Below are 20371 nucleotides of genomic sequence, written 5' to 3'. Positions count from 1 at the left end.
AAGCAGAGCAGGGAGGATCTCAATAGGGGGACATGGTCAGATCAAGCTTTATGAGGACAACTGGTGGTGGTGGTGTGATCCAAGTGATGAAAGTTTGTGGGGAGGGAGAGGCCAGTTAGGAAATTGTTGCAATGGTCAAGGTGGGAAATGATGAATCTGTGACTATGGAGAGAGATAGAAGGGGATGGACATGAAGAAACGGTGGTGGTGAAATCAAGAAGGCTTGACATCAATTAGATGTCAGGATGAGGGAAAGCAAAGAGCACAGATGTTCAAGCTCCAGGCTGAGGGATGGGTAGATAGTATCACTCTCCTGCCATGGAGAGCTGGGAAAGGGCTGCAGACTTGGAGGAAAGAGAATGTGCTTGACTGGTAGTGCTAAGGTTTTTACCACCCAGAAAAAGGGAGATGGGTGGGGCTGGAGGAGAGGAGAGAACCTGAGTGAGAAGCTGGTGGTTGAGAGAGTTCGGCTGGGCAGCCTGTGTTGAAGATGTAGGCAGGTTCTGTGAATTCTCCTGGTCATAGGAAAGATAACAGTGGGAATTCCTTTTAGAAAATGGGGAAAAATTTCCAGAATCTTGTGTAGGGTTAAAGTAGGAACTTCAAAATAGAAGACACAGACAGCTAGAAACCCTTTTTTAAAAAACCAGTCTGTTGTGGCTGGTGCCATTTGAATACAATTTGCATGCACATAAAAGTGTTCCTTTAGAAAAAAGGGGATTATGAGGCCAGGTAAAATTTGCATTTTGTTTTCCTGCTTTCTTAACTCATGAGACTGCTTTGGATGCTTCTCCCTCTGCTTAAGACTACAGAACATGGTCAGTAAGGGTCCTGCTTCCTCCCTCTGCCTCTGGTCTCGTGCCCTCCTTCCCCGCCTCTCAGTTTCTTTTTAAGGAACAGACACAGTCGATACAGTTAAGTTGTCCTTTAATATTCTCCATTTAATATTCGAAGCCATTCTCTTTTTGCTTTTTCTCCTTTAAGATTGAGTTCATTTTGGCCACTTAATGACATCCTCTACAGCTATAGAAACTATAGGGGCTAAACAAAAATTTAATACTTTTTCTCCTACCTTCCAAGTTATTTTAGCTGAGCTAATAATCAAATTAACAGAGACAGATTAACAGGAGAAAATCGAATGTTTAATACAAGAGCATGGGGACTTTACATAGGTATGAAAATTCCAAAGACAGTGAGGCAACATTGGATATATAAGACATTTTTGGACAGAGGAGAATGGGGAGAATAGAGTATTAGGTTTCAGAAGTGAGAATGGGTGATTTATAGGTAGTTGAGGAAGAGGGGAACATACATGGCAGGAAAATTCTTTCTAGGTAACTCAGAAACAGTAGGACACAGTGGGTATCTAACAGGCTTGGGGTGGTACTGACTAACACTAGGGGTTAGAATGAAGATGTTTAAGTGATTAAGTCAAGGCTCCCTTCCTAGAGCAGGTTTTTCTGTCTGAATCTCTTGGGCAGGAAAGGAGGGAAGGAGGAAGGGTCAGGATCCTTCTGAGTCTTGTTTCTTAGTAAATAGCTTAACATCAATATCACAAAAGACAGCTTCGGGGCGGCAAAATTTTGGTTCCCTTCGAAACTATTCCTGTCTTATTCCCAATTAGATTATAAGAGGTGGGAAAACTTTCCGCTTTTTGATTTTCTCTTGAAAATTGTAGACTTTATCTGAGTTTCTCTTGGACAAGGCTGGCATTAACATGATAGCATGATGTGGTTTACCTTTTCCCCATCACAGTCATCACAAACCATGTCTTATCTTCATCTATTCGTTAATTCACTCATTCCTCTGGTCAGTGTTTATGGAGCACCTACTGTCTGCTAGGCCCTGTGCTGGAAATTGGCAATGGAGGAATAAATGACACAGGCTTGGCCCTGACCTCTTGGAGTGCATCACCTCACAAAGTGAAGTGGTATTGTTGGGGCAGGTTAACTTCGAAAACAACTGTGCCTTCCAGAAAAAAAGCATCTATCTCGGTGATATTTTCCACTGGGGTGAGGTGGACCAGGGCCTCTGTGGGCTCCCATGGTGTGCTGTTACTGATATGTTATCAGGAGAAGGGGGATTGAATAAGCTGGACAGCTCAGAGGGCTTTGGGCTTGCCAGAAAAATGCAATCGATTCCTAAGGTAAAGGGGGAGTGTTTGCATATCTGCCTTTCTGCTGCATTGGCCTTTGACTGCTAAACAGAAGAAAGGTGGACTTTTCTTCAGTAATCACAGATGGGCCAAAAGATTCTGACTGTAGCAACAAAAACGAGAGTTTTCAGGCAATTTCACCTGTGAGGGTTTGGCATTTTAGCAAGATCGTGGAGAATAAGATGCAATGCTCTTTATTTGTAGTTGCAAAATGTTCTCTTTTGTCTTCCTCATCCTTGCAAAGAGCTTGCTTTTGTTACAGTAAGTGGCCAGTGATTTTCCTTTGGGATAGAGGTTGCTGCAGGCTTCTGGCTCCCTGGGTGTTAGCCCTCTCTTGAGTGAAGAGGATGGAGTGAACACGGGCACCCCCCATTATTTATTTGTTTATATATTTATTTGGGGGTAATTTCCCCCAACTTTATCAAGGTGTGATTGACAAATAAAAATTGTATATATTTAAGGTGTATGGTGTGATGTTTTCATATGTGTATATATTGTAAAATGACCACAGTCAAGCTAATTAATATATTCATTGCTTCACTTAGTTACCTTTTTTTATGGGTGTGATGAGAACATTTAAGATTTGCTCTCTTAGCAAATTTCAAGTATACAATACAGAATTAACTGTAGTCACCATGCTGTACATTAGACCTCAGGAATTTATTTATCTGGCATAACTGAAACTTTGTACTCTTTTACCAAACACAACCTAAGTGTCCACTAACCAATGAATGGATAAAGAAAATGTAGTATACACACACAGACACACACACACAATGGAATATTATTCAGTCTTAAAAAAGAAGGAAATTCTGCTGTTTGTGACAACACGAGTGAGCTTGGAGGACATTATGCTAAGTGAAATAACCCAGGCACAGAAAGACAAATACTTTACGGTTTCACTTATATGTGGAATCTAAAAAACCAATGAATGGATAAAGAAAATGTAGTATACACACACAGACACACACACACAATGGAATATTATTCAGTCTTAAAAAAGAAGGAAATTCTGCTGTTTGTGACAACACAGGTGAGCTTGGAGGACATTATGCTAAGTGAAATAACCCAGACACAGAAAGACAAATACTTTATGATTTCACTTATATGTGGAATCTAAAAAAGTAGTTGAACTTGTGGAAGCAGAGAGTAGAATGGTGGTTGCCAGGGGCTGGAGGCGAAGGAAATGGGAGCCTCCATTTAACTTGCTGCTTCATGTTAACCACAGCTGGTTAGAAGAGGGACACTGAATAGTAATTTGAGGTGAATGGTTAAATGCCACTTATCCACTGTATGTGAGTCATGACTCTTCTCTGGGGTGTGGTCTCCTTGTTATGGGCTCAATTATGTCCCCCTAAAACACATATGTTGAAGTCTTAACCCCCTTGTATCTCAGAATGTAAGCATATTTGGAGATAAGATGTTTAAAGAGGTAATTAAGTTAAAGTCTTTAGGGTAGGCTCTAATTCATTATGATTGGTTGACTGGTGGCCTTATATTAAGAAGAAATTTGGACACAGACATGTGTGAATACAGAGGAAAGACCTTGTGAAGATACAGGGAGAAGCATTCTACAAGCCAAAGACAGAGGCCTTAGAATGAAACCAGCACTGCTGACACCTTGATCTTAGACTTCTGGCTTCTAGAACTGTGGGCTAATAAAAGTCTATTATTTAAGCCCCCTGGTCTTTGGTACTTTATTATGGCAGCTTGAGCAAGCTAGAATACTCCTTATCTGTACCAGGGAGTAGGGCCAGGGGATAGAAGCCCCTCTGAAAACTGGCTCTGCCTGGAAGACTCCTGTGGTCACGTGACAGGTCTGAAGTGACTGGGTGGATGCTGTCTTCGTTGGGCCCTGTGATGCAGTGATTGTGATCAGAAATTAGGGAGTCCTGGAGGAGGAATGGAAAACCCACTGTGTAAACTGTGAAGTGCTGTAACAGTGTGAAGGGTCATTTTGTGCTATTGAGATGCTAGTGACTGATGAAGATGAAATACAGCTTTGGGGTAAAACTCAACTTATTTGGCTTTAGAGTCAGGCAAACTTTGGTTCCAAATTTGCTTTAGTCATTAACTCTCTGTTCTAGTATTTCCCATCTTAAAACCAACCAACTTACCTTATTTCTATCTTAACATCACATTCCCCGCCTGGCTGCCACTTTCTGTCTCTGCTCCTTTTCATAGGAAATGTTGGAAGGGTTGTCTGGAGTTACTTCCACTCTCCTCCCTCACTGCCTACACAGCTGCCCCTCCGTTAGGGCTACTCTTTTCAAGCTCTGCCTCCAGGTCCTGTGGCCATGTCCCTCAATCTCTTGTGGCTTCTTTGTGCTTATCTTTTGTAATGTCTCAGTGGCCTGCAGCTCAGTTTATTCTCTTTTACTTGAAATACTTCCTTCTTTTGGCATCTCCTACAGACATCGCACCTTCTGGGTTTTTATCTTACCCACTGGCTTCCTTCTCAAGCTCCTTTTCTGACTCTGACTCTTTCTCTCAACTTTTAAATGGTGGAGTGTCCCAAGACACTCTGGGTGTTTTTTCTTGATCTACGTCCTTATTCTCAGAGACAACATTAAGTTCCATGGCTGAGAAACATCATCCTTATTCAGATGACATCTCAGTCAGTATCTTCAACCTGAGCTTGCCCTTAAGCCACAAGCTCATACAACCTACTGCTAATAGCAGGCCTCTTGGGTGTCCAATGGCATCTCAAAATCATCAAAAATAGAATTTTTACTTTTTTTTCCCCCTCCAGCCACAGTGGATAATTCTATACTCAAACATGCCAAACCCATTTGCAGTTCTGGGGCTATTGCATTTGTGGTTCCCTCTGCCTGGAATTTTATTCTCCCTGATCTTCACTTATTGGCCTTCTTCTTATTGTTCAAATCTTAGATCACGTCACTCTTTCTGAGAGAAATTCTGGTCACATAGCCTAAAAGAGCCTCCTAGATTCTCTCTATCACTTACCTTGTTTTAATTCTCTGTACACTGTTTATTATTTTCTGATTTTCACTTGTTTAGCATTTTTGCCCACTGGAATGCAAGCTCTAAGAGAGTGGAGCCTATGTCTGTCTTGCCCGCTGCTATATTCCCAGTGCATAGAACAAGCTGAGCCTCCAAATGCTCAATAAGTATTTGGTGAATAACTGGATGAGGGCACATAACTTCTGTAACCCTCAATTCCCCTCTCTTAAAGAATGAGTCATTAGGAAGTTGGATTTTGTCTATTTTTTAGATTTAAAACAATTGATCATTGAATGGAGAAAAGTTTTTAATCTGTGCCATTTCAAACAAAACAAAACAAAACAAAACAAAAACCTCGTCTTTTTTTCTTTTTTTTTTTTTAACGAGGGATTCAGAACTTAGTTATCTCTTTGTTGTTGTTGTTGATCCATTAAAATAGCGGCAAAAAACTGAAAAAGTTGTAAACAATAAGGAGGAGAAAACGAGAGGAGAGAAGACTAGATGAGAAAATTTCCACGAAAGTTTGACAGCTGGAAGACAGAGGGAAAGTGAGGCACCTGCAGAAAAGGACTGATGCAGTGAGCCAGCTCAGTCCAGAACCCCCACAGGCTCAGGACTGTGAAGGGTGGAGCTGAGATTGGCGATAGACGACAAGTTACTACGTGGAGTGGCTAGATCCAAATGTCCCAGTGTCACCTGTTTATTCTAGGCTACTGCATCCTCCTTCTGACCAGAAGGAGATGGGAAATTGAAGGGGAAGAGTTTTGGGCTCAGCGAATCAGGACGAGTGGAAAGAGCAAGGGAGGGGCAGTTGGGAAACAGGGGGAGTAAGTAAAGGTCTGAACTATAAACAGTGGGACCTGCAGCCGGGGTTGGCCCTAGGGTGCACAAGGCCAGCAAATATTTTTGTGTGGTATTTTTGTCTATAACAAATTCACAATTTGAGCCACGTAAAATCAACCTGTAATTCCATTCTGGTGACTCAATCTAATGTGAAACTGTGATAAAAATGCTGTGCTGGCCAGTAGGATTCATCTGCTTGCTAGGCCACCCTTCTGGAACCAAGGCTTGGCCACTGGATCGCAGGAAGATCCCATACGTGTGAGTCCTAGAGTTTCCTGGGGTGTTTGGTTAACAACTTGCATGGAGGAGAGGGTCAGAGAGCACCCTGAAGGGAAGAAACAAGGACTAAGGCTCATGTGGGACCTGGTCTACGCTTGGGACATCCTACCAGGATAGAACTGCTGCCCCAGCAGTCCTGGGAGGACTCGTTCTGGCCATTATTAAGGGACTTGAGGGGGAAATGTGCAAGAAAGTCACTTCAAAGCATGGTGTTGCCATGAAGGGGTTCTCTTTGCTTGAGTTTAAGGCCTGTCACACCTGCAGCCTGCCTCTGCCACAGACTCCTGAAACGTTGGTGGTTACACACCACCCAGGTAGGATAGAGGAGAAGACCTCAGAAAGAGGACCTCTAGATTCTTACACCTGAGTGCTCCTCAGTGAAATGGCTGGTTCCTCAGCCTATCATCCTAGAGTAAATCTCACCTCTTAAGGAAGCCCTGTCTACATGTTCTGAGTCTCCCATTCAGATACTTATTTTCTCTCTTGAATATGAACACAGAGAACATCAGACATCTGAGGAAAGTCTCCAATATAAATGACAGGCACCAAATAAAATAAACTAAAACCAAATACAAGCAAAAAAGCAGAGGAAATAGACCTAAATCAGAATATGGGGAAGAAAAACTTCTAAAACTCTTAGAGATGAGCTGTTGCTTTCATGAAAACAAGTACATGGTGCAATAAAACAAAAAGGAACAATCAAAGAATAAGAAAGAGGACTTGGGAATTACAAATGCAATAGCTGAAATAAAAAATTCAGCAGAAGGTTTGGACAATAAAGTCAGTGAAATCAAACAGGAAATAGAACAAAAAAAGACAAGAGATAGAAAAAAAAGAGAAATGGTAAGGGTCTTAGAGAATCAATTCAAGAAGTTCAGTATTTGACAAACAGGAGTTCAGAAAGCAAAAAGAGAAATTAAAGAAGAAATTATTAAAGAAATCTTAAACCAAGGTGCATTAGGCTGGAAAGACCTGAGGTTCTAGATCAAAAGCACTCCGAGTGCTGAAAACAATCAATGGAAGAAAATCCACACTAAGGCACATTATTTTAAAAAGTTCAGAACATCAGTGATAAAGAGAAAAATTAATGCCTTATGCAGAAGAATGAGAATCCTACTGGCAGCAGTGGATGCTAGAAGACAAGGAATCAAAGTTTAAATTCTGCAGGAAAATTTGATTTTTAATCAAATTCTATATTCAGCTAAATTAGTAGTTATGTGTAAGGGTAGCACAGAGATGTTTTCAGACAAGACTCAGAAAGTGTCTCTCTGTGCATCCTTACCTGAGAAGTACTGTAAGCTATGTTGCTGCAAAATGAGGAAGTAACTGAAAAAACTTGGAACAAAGAAACAAGGACTTCAACTCAAGGAAGGCTGAGAGGTGAGTCTTGGGTGGATGAATGGACAGGATACATAGATAGCAACCAGTTGAGATCGATGAAGAAGAAAAGATGGTATCTGGTGGTGAGGCATCTCTTGGAAAAAGATAACTGCTGTTTTATCTGTTATCATAAAAAGCACCTGGTTAAACACAGAGAAAGATTTACTACAGATATTGAAGTTTGGGAAAAGTCAATATTCAATTTCAAGATAAAACAATTATTAACTCGGGAAAAAGCAAAAAAAAATTTGAAAGAAAAAGCCATCATACTACCATATTTTATTGAATTTAAGAGGCCATTAATTGTAAAATGTATCATTTTTTTAAGAAGAAAGAAAAATACTGTTGTCTATCGAAAAGGCAAGTTGTAAGTTGTGAGACCCACCTACATTTCAGAGATTATGTTAGAAAGTTAAAAAAGGTACTTCTTGGAAATGGTGGACATAGTACCCTATCTGGCTTTGCAGTGAACTATATTTACACCGATTACTGATTTAACTACAAATTGTGATGTAAACTTATTGTGCGGATGAAGAGGAAAAGTACGGGTGTTTACTTGCGTAGGAGGTATAAGTGCTCATGTATCAAAAAATAAAAGCAGTACTTAATGTCTAGAATTAATAAATCAAGAATTACAAGCATTATTTAGACATAGACCCAGATGAAGGAACAGCTAACATAATTGAAAATGGTGGCCTTTGGGCAAAGACTAGAGCTGGGTTGGTGTGGATAAAGTAGTTTGGAAATTGTTGTTTTTTGTAAGTCTTTTGTAATCCATGTTTAATATGTGCATGCTACTTCAATGTAAACAAAGGCATGGGAAAATACACATATATGACCTTTATGGAGCTTAAAAATGGGTCAAAAATAGGATATCTGGGGCCCTCAAACCTGCTCTCTCTTAGAAATATCTTATCTGGACATAAGGTTAAGACATCACATCCTGCTAAATTGACCTCCAGGGAGACCAGGAACACCCCTCTGCCCTCACATACACACCTACCCTCCCTCTTCTTCCCAGAATGGAAGTGTGGCCAAGGATGGCTCAGAGTCTTCTTATCTTTACAGAACACCTCAGAGTTTACAAGTTATTCCACACATTTCAACACGTTTGAGCTTTCCCACCGCTTGATTACATGTAACTATTGCTGTTTCACGTGTGTAGTGACTGAGATGGAAGTGTCCACTGATGTCCCACCCCACTCTGAGAGAGCTCAGCCCTGCCCTTCCACAGAATCCCAGAGATACTTTTCCCTCGTGAAGTGTCACTGTCACCTAACGTTATTCTGTCCCCACAATATTTTAGAGAAAAGAGGAAGAGGAAAGGAAGCGAGGAGAAGAGCAGATTCGCCTCCAGGAAGAACAGAGGGCGAAGGAACTCTACTGGACCCTGAAGCAGGCCCAGCTACAGAACCAGGCCAGTGAGAAGGAGGAGCGCGAGTGGGAAGAACAGTGTGAGTAGAGCTTGCTTCTCAGGGCCCAGGAGACCAGCTCGCCTTCCCCACCCATCCTCCTCTCACTCGTTTATTTGCTCAGTCATCATTCCAGTTCGCTCACTCAGCCCAGAAGCCTTTACCCAGGGCCAACTGTGTGTGTGTGTGGTCCTACAAAGGACCCAGAAAGTAGGGGCTCAACCTTCAAGGAGCTTAGATGCAAGTAGGGGAGATTTCTTACACTAATAAAAGAAAACCTGACATTTCTTGAGTTACCAGTAATTTTCTGGCTCTGCACTAAACCTTGGGAATCCAGAGGTGAGGAATTATGGTGCTTATCTTGGAGGAACTCACCAGACAGGCAGGGGATAGACACACAGGCTAAGGGCTTTAGGGGAGAATGTCCATACAGCATTGTAAAGTGAAGTTTTATGGTGGCATGGGATTAACTGAGGCCAAGAGGCTGGAGAGGGCACTGTAGATGGAGTACCCAGAATGTGTAAAGGCATGACAAAGGATGTGCTATGCTTAAGAAACTGGAGATGCATGGGTTGACTATAAAGTTTGGAGAGTGTCAGAGGTGGTGAGAGGTAGATGGGAAAGGGATGGTGAAACCAGGTTGGAAGGGGGGTGTTTAATATGTACTCAGACTTGTTTTAATCAGGTATGGTAAGACTTGCAGACATGGGAATGACTGTCTTGCAGGAAGTTTTTACTCCCGGATTTCTAGAAACAGAGAGCATGGCATGCCACACAAGGCCACATGGGGAAGCATCAGGGTCAGTCAGGAGGCAGAGGAGTGAAGGGAAAACGTGAGCAAAGCTTCCTTATGGTTTTTGTGGGAAAGGTAAGTTAAGGAGGGTAAGCAGGTTTAGGCTTGGTTGTTTTGAATAACTTCAGCAGGCTTTGGGATACAGAGGCTGTCTCTAGTTGATACCTGGCCCTGGAGCGATGAGGGCAGATGGATAGTGACCCACAATATAAGAACTAGGTAAAGAAGGTAGTTGGAATATGGGCTTTGGATTGGTTGGTTTGTATGTGAAAGGCACCCTTGCAGAAGAGTCTTTTACATTTTAATCTTTAAGAGTTGTCTAGCTCTGGAAGGTGCCCCTCCTAGGATCAGCAGGGCCCCAGATGTCAAAACGTCAAAAGATACAGAAAATAAAAAGGCACGTGGGAAAATTCTAAAGGTGGGCGATGAGTTTCAGGCTGGATTTGGGAGTGAGAGGAGGGGACTGTTGCAATGGTTCACTTTCAGAGGTGATTGGAACCAATGCCACAGCAGGGAGAACAGAGGTGTGCTGGCTAGCCCTCTGGTCCTCAGCTTTACTTAACCATATGTTGGATTTATTAAACAGACTTAAAAAAAATTGAAATACAGTTCACAAAACGAAAAATTCATCACTTTAAAGTGTACAATTCAGTGGTTTTTAGTATACTTATAAAGTCGTGCAACCATCACCACTTCATAATTCCTGAACATTTCATTACCGTAAAACCCCCATGTACCCGCTGGTTACTCCATCTCCCGCCACATCGCTGAAAACCACGAATCCCTATGGGATTTACCTATTTTGGATATTTTGTATCCAAATCAGATATTATGTGGCCTTTTGTGTCTGACTTCTTTCATTTAGCATGTTTTTGAGGTCCGTTATGTATCAGCACTTCCTTTGTATGGCTGAATGAAATTCTAATATATGTATATACCACGTTTTTGTTTATCCATTTATACGTTGATAGGTCTTTGGGTTGTTTCCACTTTTTGGCTATTAGGAATAATGTTGCTCTGAACATTTGTATGTTTTTGTGTGAACATATATTTTCAGTTCGTTTGGGTATCTACCTAGGATTGGAATTTCTGGGTCATATGGTGACTCTGTTTAACATTTTGAGGAACTGCTATACTGTTATCTAAAGCCACTGCCCCATTTTGCATTTTTACATTTGCACAAGCAGTACATTAGGGTTCCAATTTCTTCACATTCTTACCAATACTTGTTATCTTTTGTCTTTTTGATAATAGTCATACTAACAAGTGTGAGGTGATTTCTCACCGTGGTTTTGATTTGCATTTCCTTGGTGATTAAATATGTTGAGGACTTTTTCATGTTTTTATGGGCAAGCTGTATGTCTTTTATGAAAAAATATCTATTCTGGTCATTTGCCCATTTTTTAATTGGGTTATTTTTTTTTTTCTATTGGCTAGCATCAGTTCCTTATATATTTTGGATATTAACCCTTTATTGTATATGTGGTTTGAAAATATTTTCTCCTAACTGTAGGGTGCCTTTTGCTTTTGTTGATTGTTTCCTTTTCTGTGCAGAAATATTTTAGTTTTATTTAGGACTACCTGTTTATTTTTGCTTTTGGTGTCATATCCAAAAAAAATTATTGCCAAGGTAAATGTGAAGGAACTTACTCCTTGTTTTCTTCTAGGAGTTTTACAATTTCAGGGCTCACATTTAAGTCTTTAATGTGTTTTGAGTTTACTTTTGTGTATGGTATAAGATAGAGTTCAATTTCATTCTTTTGCATGTGGATATCTAGTTTTCCCAATGCTATTTATTGAAAAAACATTCCTTTTTCCATTGTATATTTAGTGTCTTTACTGAAATTTAGTTGACTGTATATACATGAGCTTATTTCTGGGCTCTTTACCCTGTTTCATTGGTCTGTATGTTTGTTTGTTGTTGTTTTTTTTTTTTCCTGTCAGTACCATACTGTTTTGGTTACTATAGCTTTGTAATATTATTTGAAGTCAACAAATGAGAAACCTCTAGCTTTGTTCTTCTTGCTCAAGATTGCTTTAGCTATTCAGGATCTTTTGTGTGTTCATATGGATTTTGGGATTGTTTTTCTATTTCTATAAAAATACCACTGGAATTTTGACAGGAATTGCATTGAATCTGTAGATTGCTTTGAGTAGTATGGATATTTTAAGAATATTAATTCTTTCAATCTGTGAACACAGGATATCTTTCCCTTTACTTGTGTCTTCTTCAATTTCTGTCATCAGTGTCTTAAGTTTTCAGTATACAGGTCTTTCACTTCCTTGGGTAAATATATTTCTAAGCATTTTATTCTTCCTGATGCTATTATAAATGGGATTGTTTTTAATTTCTTTTTTGAGTAGTTTGTTTTTCATGCATAGGAAGACAACTGTTTTTTTGTGTTGATTTTGTATCTACAACTTTACTGAATTTGCTTATTCTAAAATTTTTTTTAGCAAAATCTTTAGAGTTTTCTATATTTAAGATCATGTCATCTGCAAACAGAGATAATTTTACTTCTTTCTTTCTGATTTACTTGCATTGTATTTCTTTTCCTTTCCTAATTGTTCTGTCTAGGACTTCTTATTATGTTGAGTAAAAATGGTGAGAGTGAGCATGCTTATTCTGCTCCTGATCTTAGAGAAAAAGCTTTTACTCTTTCAATGTTGAGTATAATGTTAGTGGTGGGCTTGTCATATGTGGTTTTTATTATGATGAGGTACATTTTTTCTTTACCTAATTTGTTGAGAGTTTTTATCATGAAAGGATGCTGGATTTTGTCAAATGCTTTTTCTGAATCTATTGATATGATAATATGATTTATATTCTTCATTTTGTTAAGTTGGTGTATCGTATTGATTGATTTGCCTATGTTGAGCCATCCTTCAATCCTAGGAATAAATCCCGCTTGCTCATGGTATAGAATTCTTTGTTTGTTTGTTTGTTTTTCTGGCTTTATTAAAATATAATAGACAATTAGTTGCTTGTATTTACATAGTACAATTCAATGAATTTTTTAAAATTATAGTTGGCATACAATGACATATTAGTTTCCATTGTACAGCATAGTAATTAGAGATCTATATAACTCATAAAATGATCACCCCACTAAATCTAGTACCCCTCTTCCCTCTTACATATTTATCACATTATAAATTATTTTCCTATGCTACACTTTATATCTCCAAGTCTATTTGTAACTATCCATTTGTACTTCTTAATCTCCTTGCCCGTTTTTGCCATCCCTCTCACCCCCTCCCATCTAGTAGCCTTCAAAATATTCTCTGTATCTATGAGTTTATTTTCATTTTTTTAAATCTATGTTTATCAAAGATATTGGTTTATAATTTTTTTTCTTCTATTGTTTCTATTTAGCTTTGGTATGAGGATAATGCTGGCCTCCTAAAATGAGTTCAGAAGTGCTCCCTCTTCTTCAATTTTTGAGAAGAGTTTGAGGATTTTTAAATCTTCAGTAAAACACACCTGTTATGCCATATGGTCCTGAATTTTTCTTTCTTGGGAGATTTTTGATTACTGATTCAACCTCCTTACTAGTAATTATTCTGTTCAGATTTTATGTTTCTTCATGATTCGGTCTTGATAGGTTGTATGTTTCTAAAAATTTATATGTTTCTTCTAGGTCAGTGGTCCCTAACCTTTTTGGCTCCTGGGATGAGTGCTCCTATGAGAATCTAATGCCTGATGATCTGAGGTGGAGCTGAGGCGGTGATGCTAGCGCTGGGGAGTGGCTGCAAATACAGATGGAGCTTTCCTTGCTTTCCTGCTGCTCACCTCCTGCTGTGCGGCTCAGTTCTTAATAGGCCACGGACCAGTATTGCTCTGCAGCCTGGGGGGTTGGGGACCCCTGTTCTAGGTTATCTAATTTGTTGGTGATTAATTGTTCATAGTAGTTTCCTGTGATCTGTAGTATTTTTGTGTTATCAGTTGTAATGTCTCCTCCTTCATTTCTGATTTTGTATCTTCTCTCTTTTTTCCTTAGTTATCTGACTGCAAGTTTTTTAGTTTTATTCATTTTTTCAAAAAACCAGCTCTTAGTTTTATGGGTTTTCCCCCCCACCTAGTCTCTATTTCATTCATTTCTGCTCTGGTCTTTATTAATTTCTTCTTTCTGCTAACTTTGAGCTCAGGTTTGTTGTTCTTCCAATTCCTTAAGTGTAAAGTTAAGTTATTTGAGATCTTTCTTTTTTCTTTATATAGGAATTATCACTACAAACTTCCTTCTTAGAATGGATTTTGCTGCATTCCAAGTTTTGGTTTATTGTGTTTCCATTTTCATTTATCTGAAAATATTTTTCAGGTTCTCCTTTTGATTTCTTCTTTACCCATTTGTTGTTCAGGAGTGTGTGTTTTAATTTCTACATATTTTTTTGAATTGTTCAGTAGTCTTCCTATTAATGATTTCTAGTTTCATACTATTGTGATCAGAAAAGATATTTGATATGATTTCAATCTTCTTAAAAATTTAAGACTTATTTTGTGACCTAACCTATGATTTATCCTGCAGAATGTTCCATGCCGGTTTGAGAAGAATGTGTGTTCTGTTGCTGCTGCTCAATAGAATGTTTTGTGCTTGTCTGTTAGGTCCATTTAGTCTTAAGCGAAGTCATATCCAATGTTTCCTTATTGATTTTCTGACCGGATGATCTATCCATTATTAAAAGTGCGGTATTGACATCCCTACTATTATTGTACTGCTAGTTATTTCTCTCTTCAGATCTGTTAATATTTGCTTTATATATTTAGTTGCTCCAATGTCGAGGTCATATATATTTATGATTGTTATATCTTCTTAATGAATTGACCCCCTTATCATTCTATAATGACCTTTTTTTCTCTTGTTACTGTTTTTGGTTTCATGTCTGTTTTATCTAATATAAGGTTAGCTACCCCTGCTCTCTTTTTGTTTCCACTTGCATGGAATATCTTTTTCCATCCAAGATGGGAGAACATTTGGAAAGGCCCTGTGGAGGAAATGGCATTTGGTTTGGGAAAAGTGGGAGGTGAAGAAGGCAGGGAAGGGCACTATAGCAGAGGGAACAGCACTAAGCAAAAGCAAAGTCATTGTGTGCATAGGACATGACAACGTGTTTTGATGTGGCTGCAGCCTGGAGTTCATGATGAACAATGATAAAAATGAGCTAGAAAGATAAGGTGGTCAAAAGTTAAAGAAGAATTCATTTATTTAAATTTAGAATGGAAGAAGAGATAGGTGGAAAAAGATGGTAGGGCAAAGGTTTACATGAAAAAAAAATACTGAAAATTACAAAGCGAAGTCATGTGAGGCTACTATAGTGTGGGGAAAGGAGCACCGGACTGGGAGTCTTGTCCGAGCTCTGCCACTTACTAGTGTGACTGCGAGCAAGTTCTTGCTCAGTTGCTCAGTTTCTTCTTTTGTAAAGTGGGGGTAGTCGTATGGAGGCTTGTTGGAAGGGTGAAATGAGAGAAGAAGCAAAGGTGCTTTCTACATCATAAAGGCTATCACTTGTGAAGCGTTTCTCTTTTTGTAGCTATGCGATGAGATGGAAAGTTATGGGCTGGGCTGGCGTTTTGTTAGGGATGGAGAATGGAAATCACCTGGCCCAGGTGCTGCCTGATTGCTAATTAATGTACTGCGTGACAAGAGAAAATGGAAAACCTCCCCCCAAAGAAGGAAAAGATATGATAATTCAGGCTCCATGATTTTGGTTTCTCATTTTATGCTTTCCTAAAGAATGATGAGCTAAACTCTGGAGACTGTCATTCAAACCCAACAAAGCCATTCTGCACTCAATTAATTTAATATGAAAAATATAGTGGGCCATTAATCTACCAAGAGCAGCAGTTTTTGATAAAACACATAAATTAAATTCTCCAAGTTAGAAAAAAAGGGAATTGTTCCCTTTAGTATCACTTGAATACAGACTTAGTTATTCAGTTCAAACAGCAGAGCAGGCTTTGGCTTCTGAGAAGCTCTGAATATATCAGGCAGAAATTCATTTAATTATTTCTCAACTGCAAACTTGTCGGAGTGTGAAGTTAGGTAACATCTAGCTGCCAAGAGATTTAGAGATGAGCCAGCTGACTTGGTCAGTCATATTATTTACAAAAATTGGAACTGTATTGTTAACCCCTTCCCTCCCTCCTTGAACTGTGAGGTTCTGATTGTGGTCCCTCACCCTCTATCTGCACTCTAGTTATCTTACTCCTTGCTGGGTTGTTGTCAGAGCTGAGTGAGACAATTTGTGCACAGGCTCAGTATGGAGTTCAGTTACGTGGGTTCCATTCTTCCCCTCACAGAAAGGAGTGTGCTGTGGAGTCAGGGCTTAATGTCAGTGATTCTAAACTGCTGTGTTCTTGAGACGGGAAGACCCTGAGGGGCTTGTGCAGATTTGGTGTGGTCTGGAGACGGGTGGGGCAGAGCAGAATTTGGGGCCGGAAAGCAAGCTAAAGGATGTCACAAAAGAAGGGTCTTTGTATTCACTGATGGCATGGGAAATCATGCAGTTTCTCTTTGGACATAACTGTTTGAACAACTCTCCAGACTCCGGGAGCCACATATCTTTGGTTGTACAACTCAGAACAATGCCAGTCTGTCTGCACATGCCTGGTTCATGTCTTGCTCTGGGTTCTCTCTCCTCTTGAATTGTTCAAGCATCCCCAGGGGCTTTGTGTTGTCCCAAAGTGAAGTTATCTCGAGGTTCACACTACTGTGGAGAGCATTCTGGTCTTAAGGAACCCCTGAAGTTGCTCTGAGTGGCAACAGGAGGTCAATGTTGGTAGTCATTAGGAAGTGCTGACAAGACAAGGACGGTTGGCAGTTGACCATGGAAGCCTTGGAGTACAGGTGGAGAGAGCCCCGTCCCTTGGCCTATACTTAAGTGTGGGTGAACCTCACTTGCTTCCCCTGAGGTTCATTTCTCAGGGCTCACCATCTTGGTGCCAAACCCACCCATTTTCCAGGTGATGGCTGCTCCAGCAGGCTGAGCCACCAGAGACCTGTGTGCTCCTCCTTCAATATCTGGACCTCCTATTTCCTTTTTCCAGGAGTCAGGAAACCTCCCCTTTCACAAAGATTTCATTTTTCCTATTTCCCTGATAAGAGCTCCTGACTCTATCAGCCCCCACCGGATACCACTGCCCTGCTACTACCCCTTTGCACCTTGACAAGGATGGGCCCTTTCTAAAGATGGCATTCCATCCCCTTATTTCACTGCGAACACAACAACAGATAATATTTAATGAACGTCTACCATGTGCTAGGAACTGTCTAAGCCCTTTCAATGTGTGATCTCATTTATCTCTCAAAGCAACCCTATGGGGCCCCATTTTACAAATGAGGAAATAAAATATAGATATGATAATTCGAATTGCCCAAGGTCATATGGAACAGAGAATGGAGCAGAATTTAAAAAACATATGCACCTATATGCAATTTAAATCTTTATTGGTGCTTTTTCCTACATCTAGGATTATTCACTGATTTTCAGGAACATAATACTATTCATGTAAGGGGTTGCTACAAACTGGTACTGTTTTGAAGCATTCAGTTTCTCTGTAGGCTGCAACTGGATCATGTGGGTTCTATAAAGTACTGATTCTTGTCTCTCTGGGTAGAGGTAGGAGAAGGGCCAGGGAACATGGACAAGTTCCCTAGAGAACGGTCTCATGAAAAACAGTAATGAATGATCTTCCAGGACCTCATGCCCACTGGACCTTTCCTCCTGGAATTTCATAGACACTTTTGCCTCAGCACATTCCAACTTAATCCTCCTCTTCCTCTTCCTCCCAATCTGCTTCATCGCCTGCCTGTCAAAGACAGAAATGTGGCTGTTATTCTGATCTCTCCTTTTGGCTTACTACCGATTCCTAAACTTAGCAAGTTATAAGGATTCAACCTCTTTAATATTCTTTGAATTTATACCTCTTCTCTGCATTCTCCTGGCACTGTCTTAACTTTGACTCATTGCTCTTTGCCTAGATTTCTCTTTTCCAAGCCTTCATTCTTGTTCCTGTCAGATTCATTCTCAACACTGGAGCTAAATCAATCTTTGAAAAGTACAAACAGCATCCCACACTTCTGCTCAAAACCTTTCAGTGGCTTCCAATCACCTTTTGGAAAAGCATTCAAATTCATTAGCCAGTGTTTATTGGTCTCCTATGTGGTCTTTTCTGTTCCTGCATCCTCACCTCTTGCCCTTCCCCAAAAGAGCTTCCCTTCAGCCATGCTGATCCATTCCAGGAGGGATGACTGAGCTCTCTCTTGCCTCTGGGCCTCTGCCTCTGAGCTTCCTCTGCCAAGAATACCCTCCACTTGGCCTGTCTTGGTTGAATCCTGTATGTTCACTGGGCATCAGCTTAGAGGTTCTTCTCCAGAGGAATTCTCTGCCCAGATTAGGTTCTCCTTTTCTGTGCACGCTGTGCACACCCACCATAGCTCCACTCACCATTTGCTGGCATGTTTTCTCTACTAGACAGTAAGTTCTCTGAGGGCTGGGACTGTGTCTTGCTTATTGCTGTATTCCCATCCTCTAGTACCAGCCTGGCAGCCAGCTGATACGGTACCTTCGCAAAAATTAGAAAAAGGCACCTGTTCCTTAAGACACTGTACTGCCATCTGCCAGAAAATTGTTACATCTGTACAAGTCTGTGATGACTACATGTGGTGACTACGCCACCTTGCAGCTGTACAATGCACAGCACAGAACTGACACGAAGTAGGCACTAAATACACCTGTGCTGAATAAATGTGCACACCTTGCCTAAATGTGTTATTTAAACTGTTAAAAACCCTGCCTCTTGCAATGACAAGCCTGGCTATATTTCTGGAGCTATGTAACAGCTCAAGAGATTCTGCCAAGAGGAAAACCAACTCCTGTCCTCTCTTCAATGTTAGAGAACTGAGCAGGAGCTTTGAGCATAGATAAGGACATGATTCCAGAACAGGCCAGCAGTTTTGGCTGCCCTTGGATGAGGGATGGTACTGTTTCTATTTTTCATGGAGGGAAAGCTAAGACCCAGAGAGATAAAAACCTGTCCTAGGCTAGACAGAGAGCTAGGAGCCAAGCCAAGCGGAACGCTCAGCTCTCTCCTCTCCCCAAGCCTGGGCAGCTGAAATTCCCAGGTCTGATATGATGAGGTTGGACTCCAAAAACTGTGGGACTCCGAGTTTCTTATTGAGCAGGAGGATTCTAGGCTGGGCAATGATAGAGAGCAATGTCTCAGTCCTAGGGAGGTGGCCCCTATGGGTACATCCCTGTGATAGGAGGACAGAGCTGAAAGGGACCTTCCTGATCTGCAGGTGAGAGAACGGAGGGATGGAGGCAGGCACACAGCTGGGCACACACTGAGCTAATAGCGACACCCGGCTGTGCCCCAGCCTCTTAATGCTCAGCACAGTGCTCTCTAAGCTGGAATGTTACCAAAAGTCCATTATATTTTATTGTGGTAAAATAGACAACTTAAAATTTATTATTTTAACCATTTTTAAGTACATAGTTGAATGGCATTGGGTACATTCACATTGTGCTACCATCACCGTGACCCATCTCCAGAACTTTTTCATCTTCTCAAACTGAAACTCTGTCTCCATTAAATATTAACTCCCCATTCCTCCCTTCCCACAGCCCCTGGCAGCTACCATTCTACTTTCTGCTATATGAATTTAACTACAAGTACAAAAAGTGGAATGTAAGTAGAATCATACAATATTTGTCCTTCTGCTTATTCACTTAGCATGATGTCTTCGAGGTTTATCTATGTTGTAGCATATGTCAGAATTTTTTTCCTTTTAAGGTTGAATACTATTCCAGTGTATGTTTAAACCATCTATTCATCCATCGATGGACATTTGGGTTGTTTCCATGTTTTAGCTATTGTGAATAACACAGCTATGAACATGGGCGTACAATATTTGTTCAGATCCCTGCTTTCAATTCTTTTGTGTATATATCTAGAAGCTGAATTGCTAGATCATATGGTAATTGTATGTTTAATTTTTTATGGAACTGCTATACTGTTTTCCACAGCAGCTGCACCATTTTACATTCCCACCAACATTATATAAGGATTCTAATTTCTCCACATCCTTGCCAACACTTGTTATTTTCTTTTTTTAATTAAAAACATTTTTTAAAAATAATAACTGTCGTAATGAATATGAAGCGATATCTCAGTGTTTGGTCCATTTTTTAATATTTAGAGTCAACCTTTCTTCTGATGTCCTCAGTGTTTTCATGCTTTCTCAGTTGCCTTTTCCGTATTTTTGTTAGATGAGGCTTGTTCTCCCTTTGAGATATGGGGAAAGGATATCCTGGAACCTACTTAGAAGTAGGAATGACCACGACCCCCCTGTAATCTGCTTGCAGTGCAAGCCCTTGAAGTACCAGCTAGACAGGACTGTGAGGGAATATCTTGGGCCAAAGCACGGGCTGTGGAAGGAAGCAGAAGGTGACTCGCTAAGCCCTCACCTCTGCAATGGGTTCTCTGGGGGCATGGGGACAGTCCAGTACTTGCTGACTCAGGGCAAAAGCTGCTTGTGGTTGCTC

At 40.4% G+C, this 20371-nt stretch overlaps 1 protein-coding gene across 1 annotated transcript in view; it reads left to right on the top strand.

Moving 5' to 3' along the window:
* SH2D4B (SH2 domain containing 4B) overlaps positions 1 to 20371 on the top strand; it is a 97406-nt gene that overhangs the window by 33354 nt on the left and 43681 nt on the right. The window contains exon 4 of the mRNA XM_015592206.2: positions 8928 to 9075. Coding sequence (XP_015447692.1) covers positions 8928 to 9075 — 148 coding nt within the window. The remainder of the gene's footprint in view (positions 1 to 8927; positions 9076 to 20371) is intronic.

Source organism: Pteropus alecto, unplaced genomic scaffold (assembly GCF_000325575.1).
Source record: "Pteropus alecto unplaced genomic scaffold, ASM32557v1 scaffold155, whole genome shotgun sequence".
Classification (NCBI taxonomy): domain Eukaryota; kingdom Metazoa; phylum Chordata; class Mammalia; order Chiroptera; family Pteropodidae; genus Pteropus; species Pteropus alecto.
Note: the sequence above shows the minus strand (reverse complement) of the source record. Positions and strands in the feature narration are given on the sequence as shown.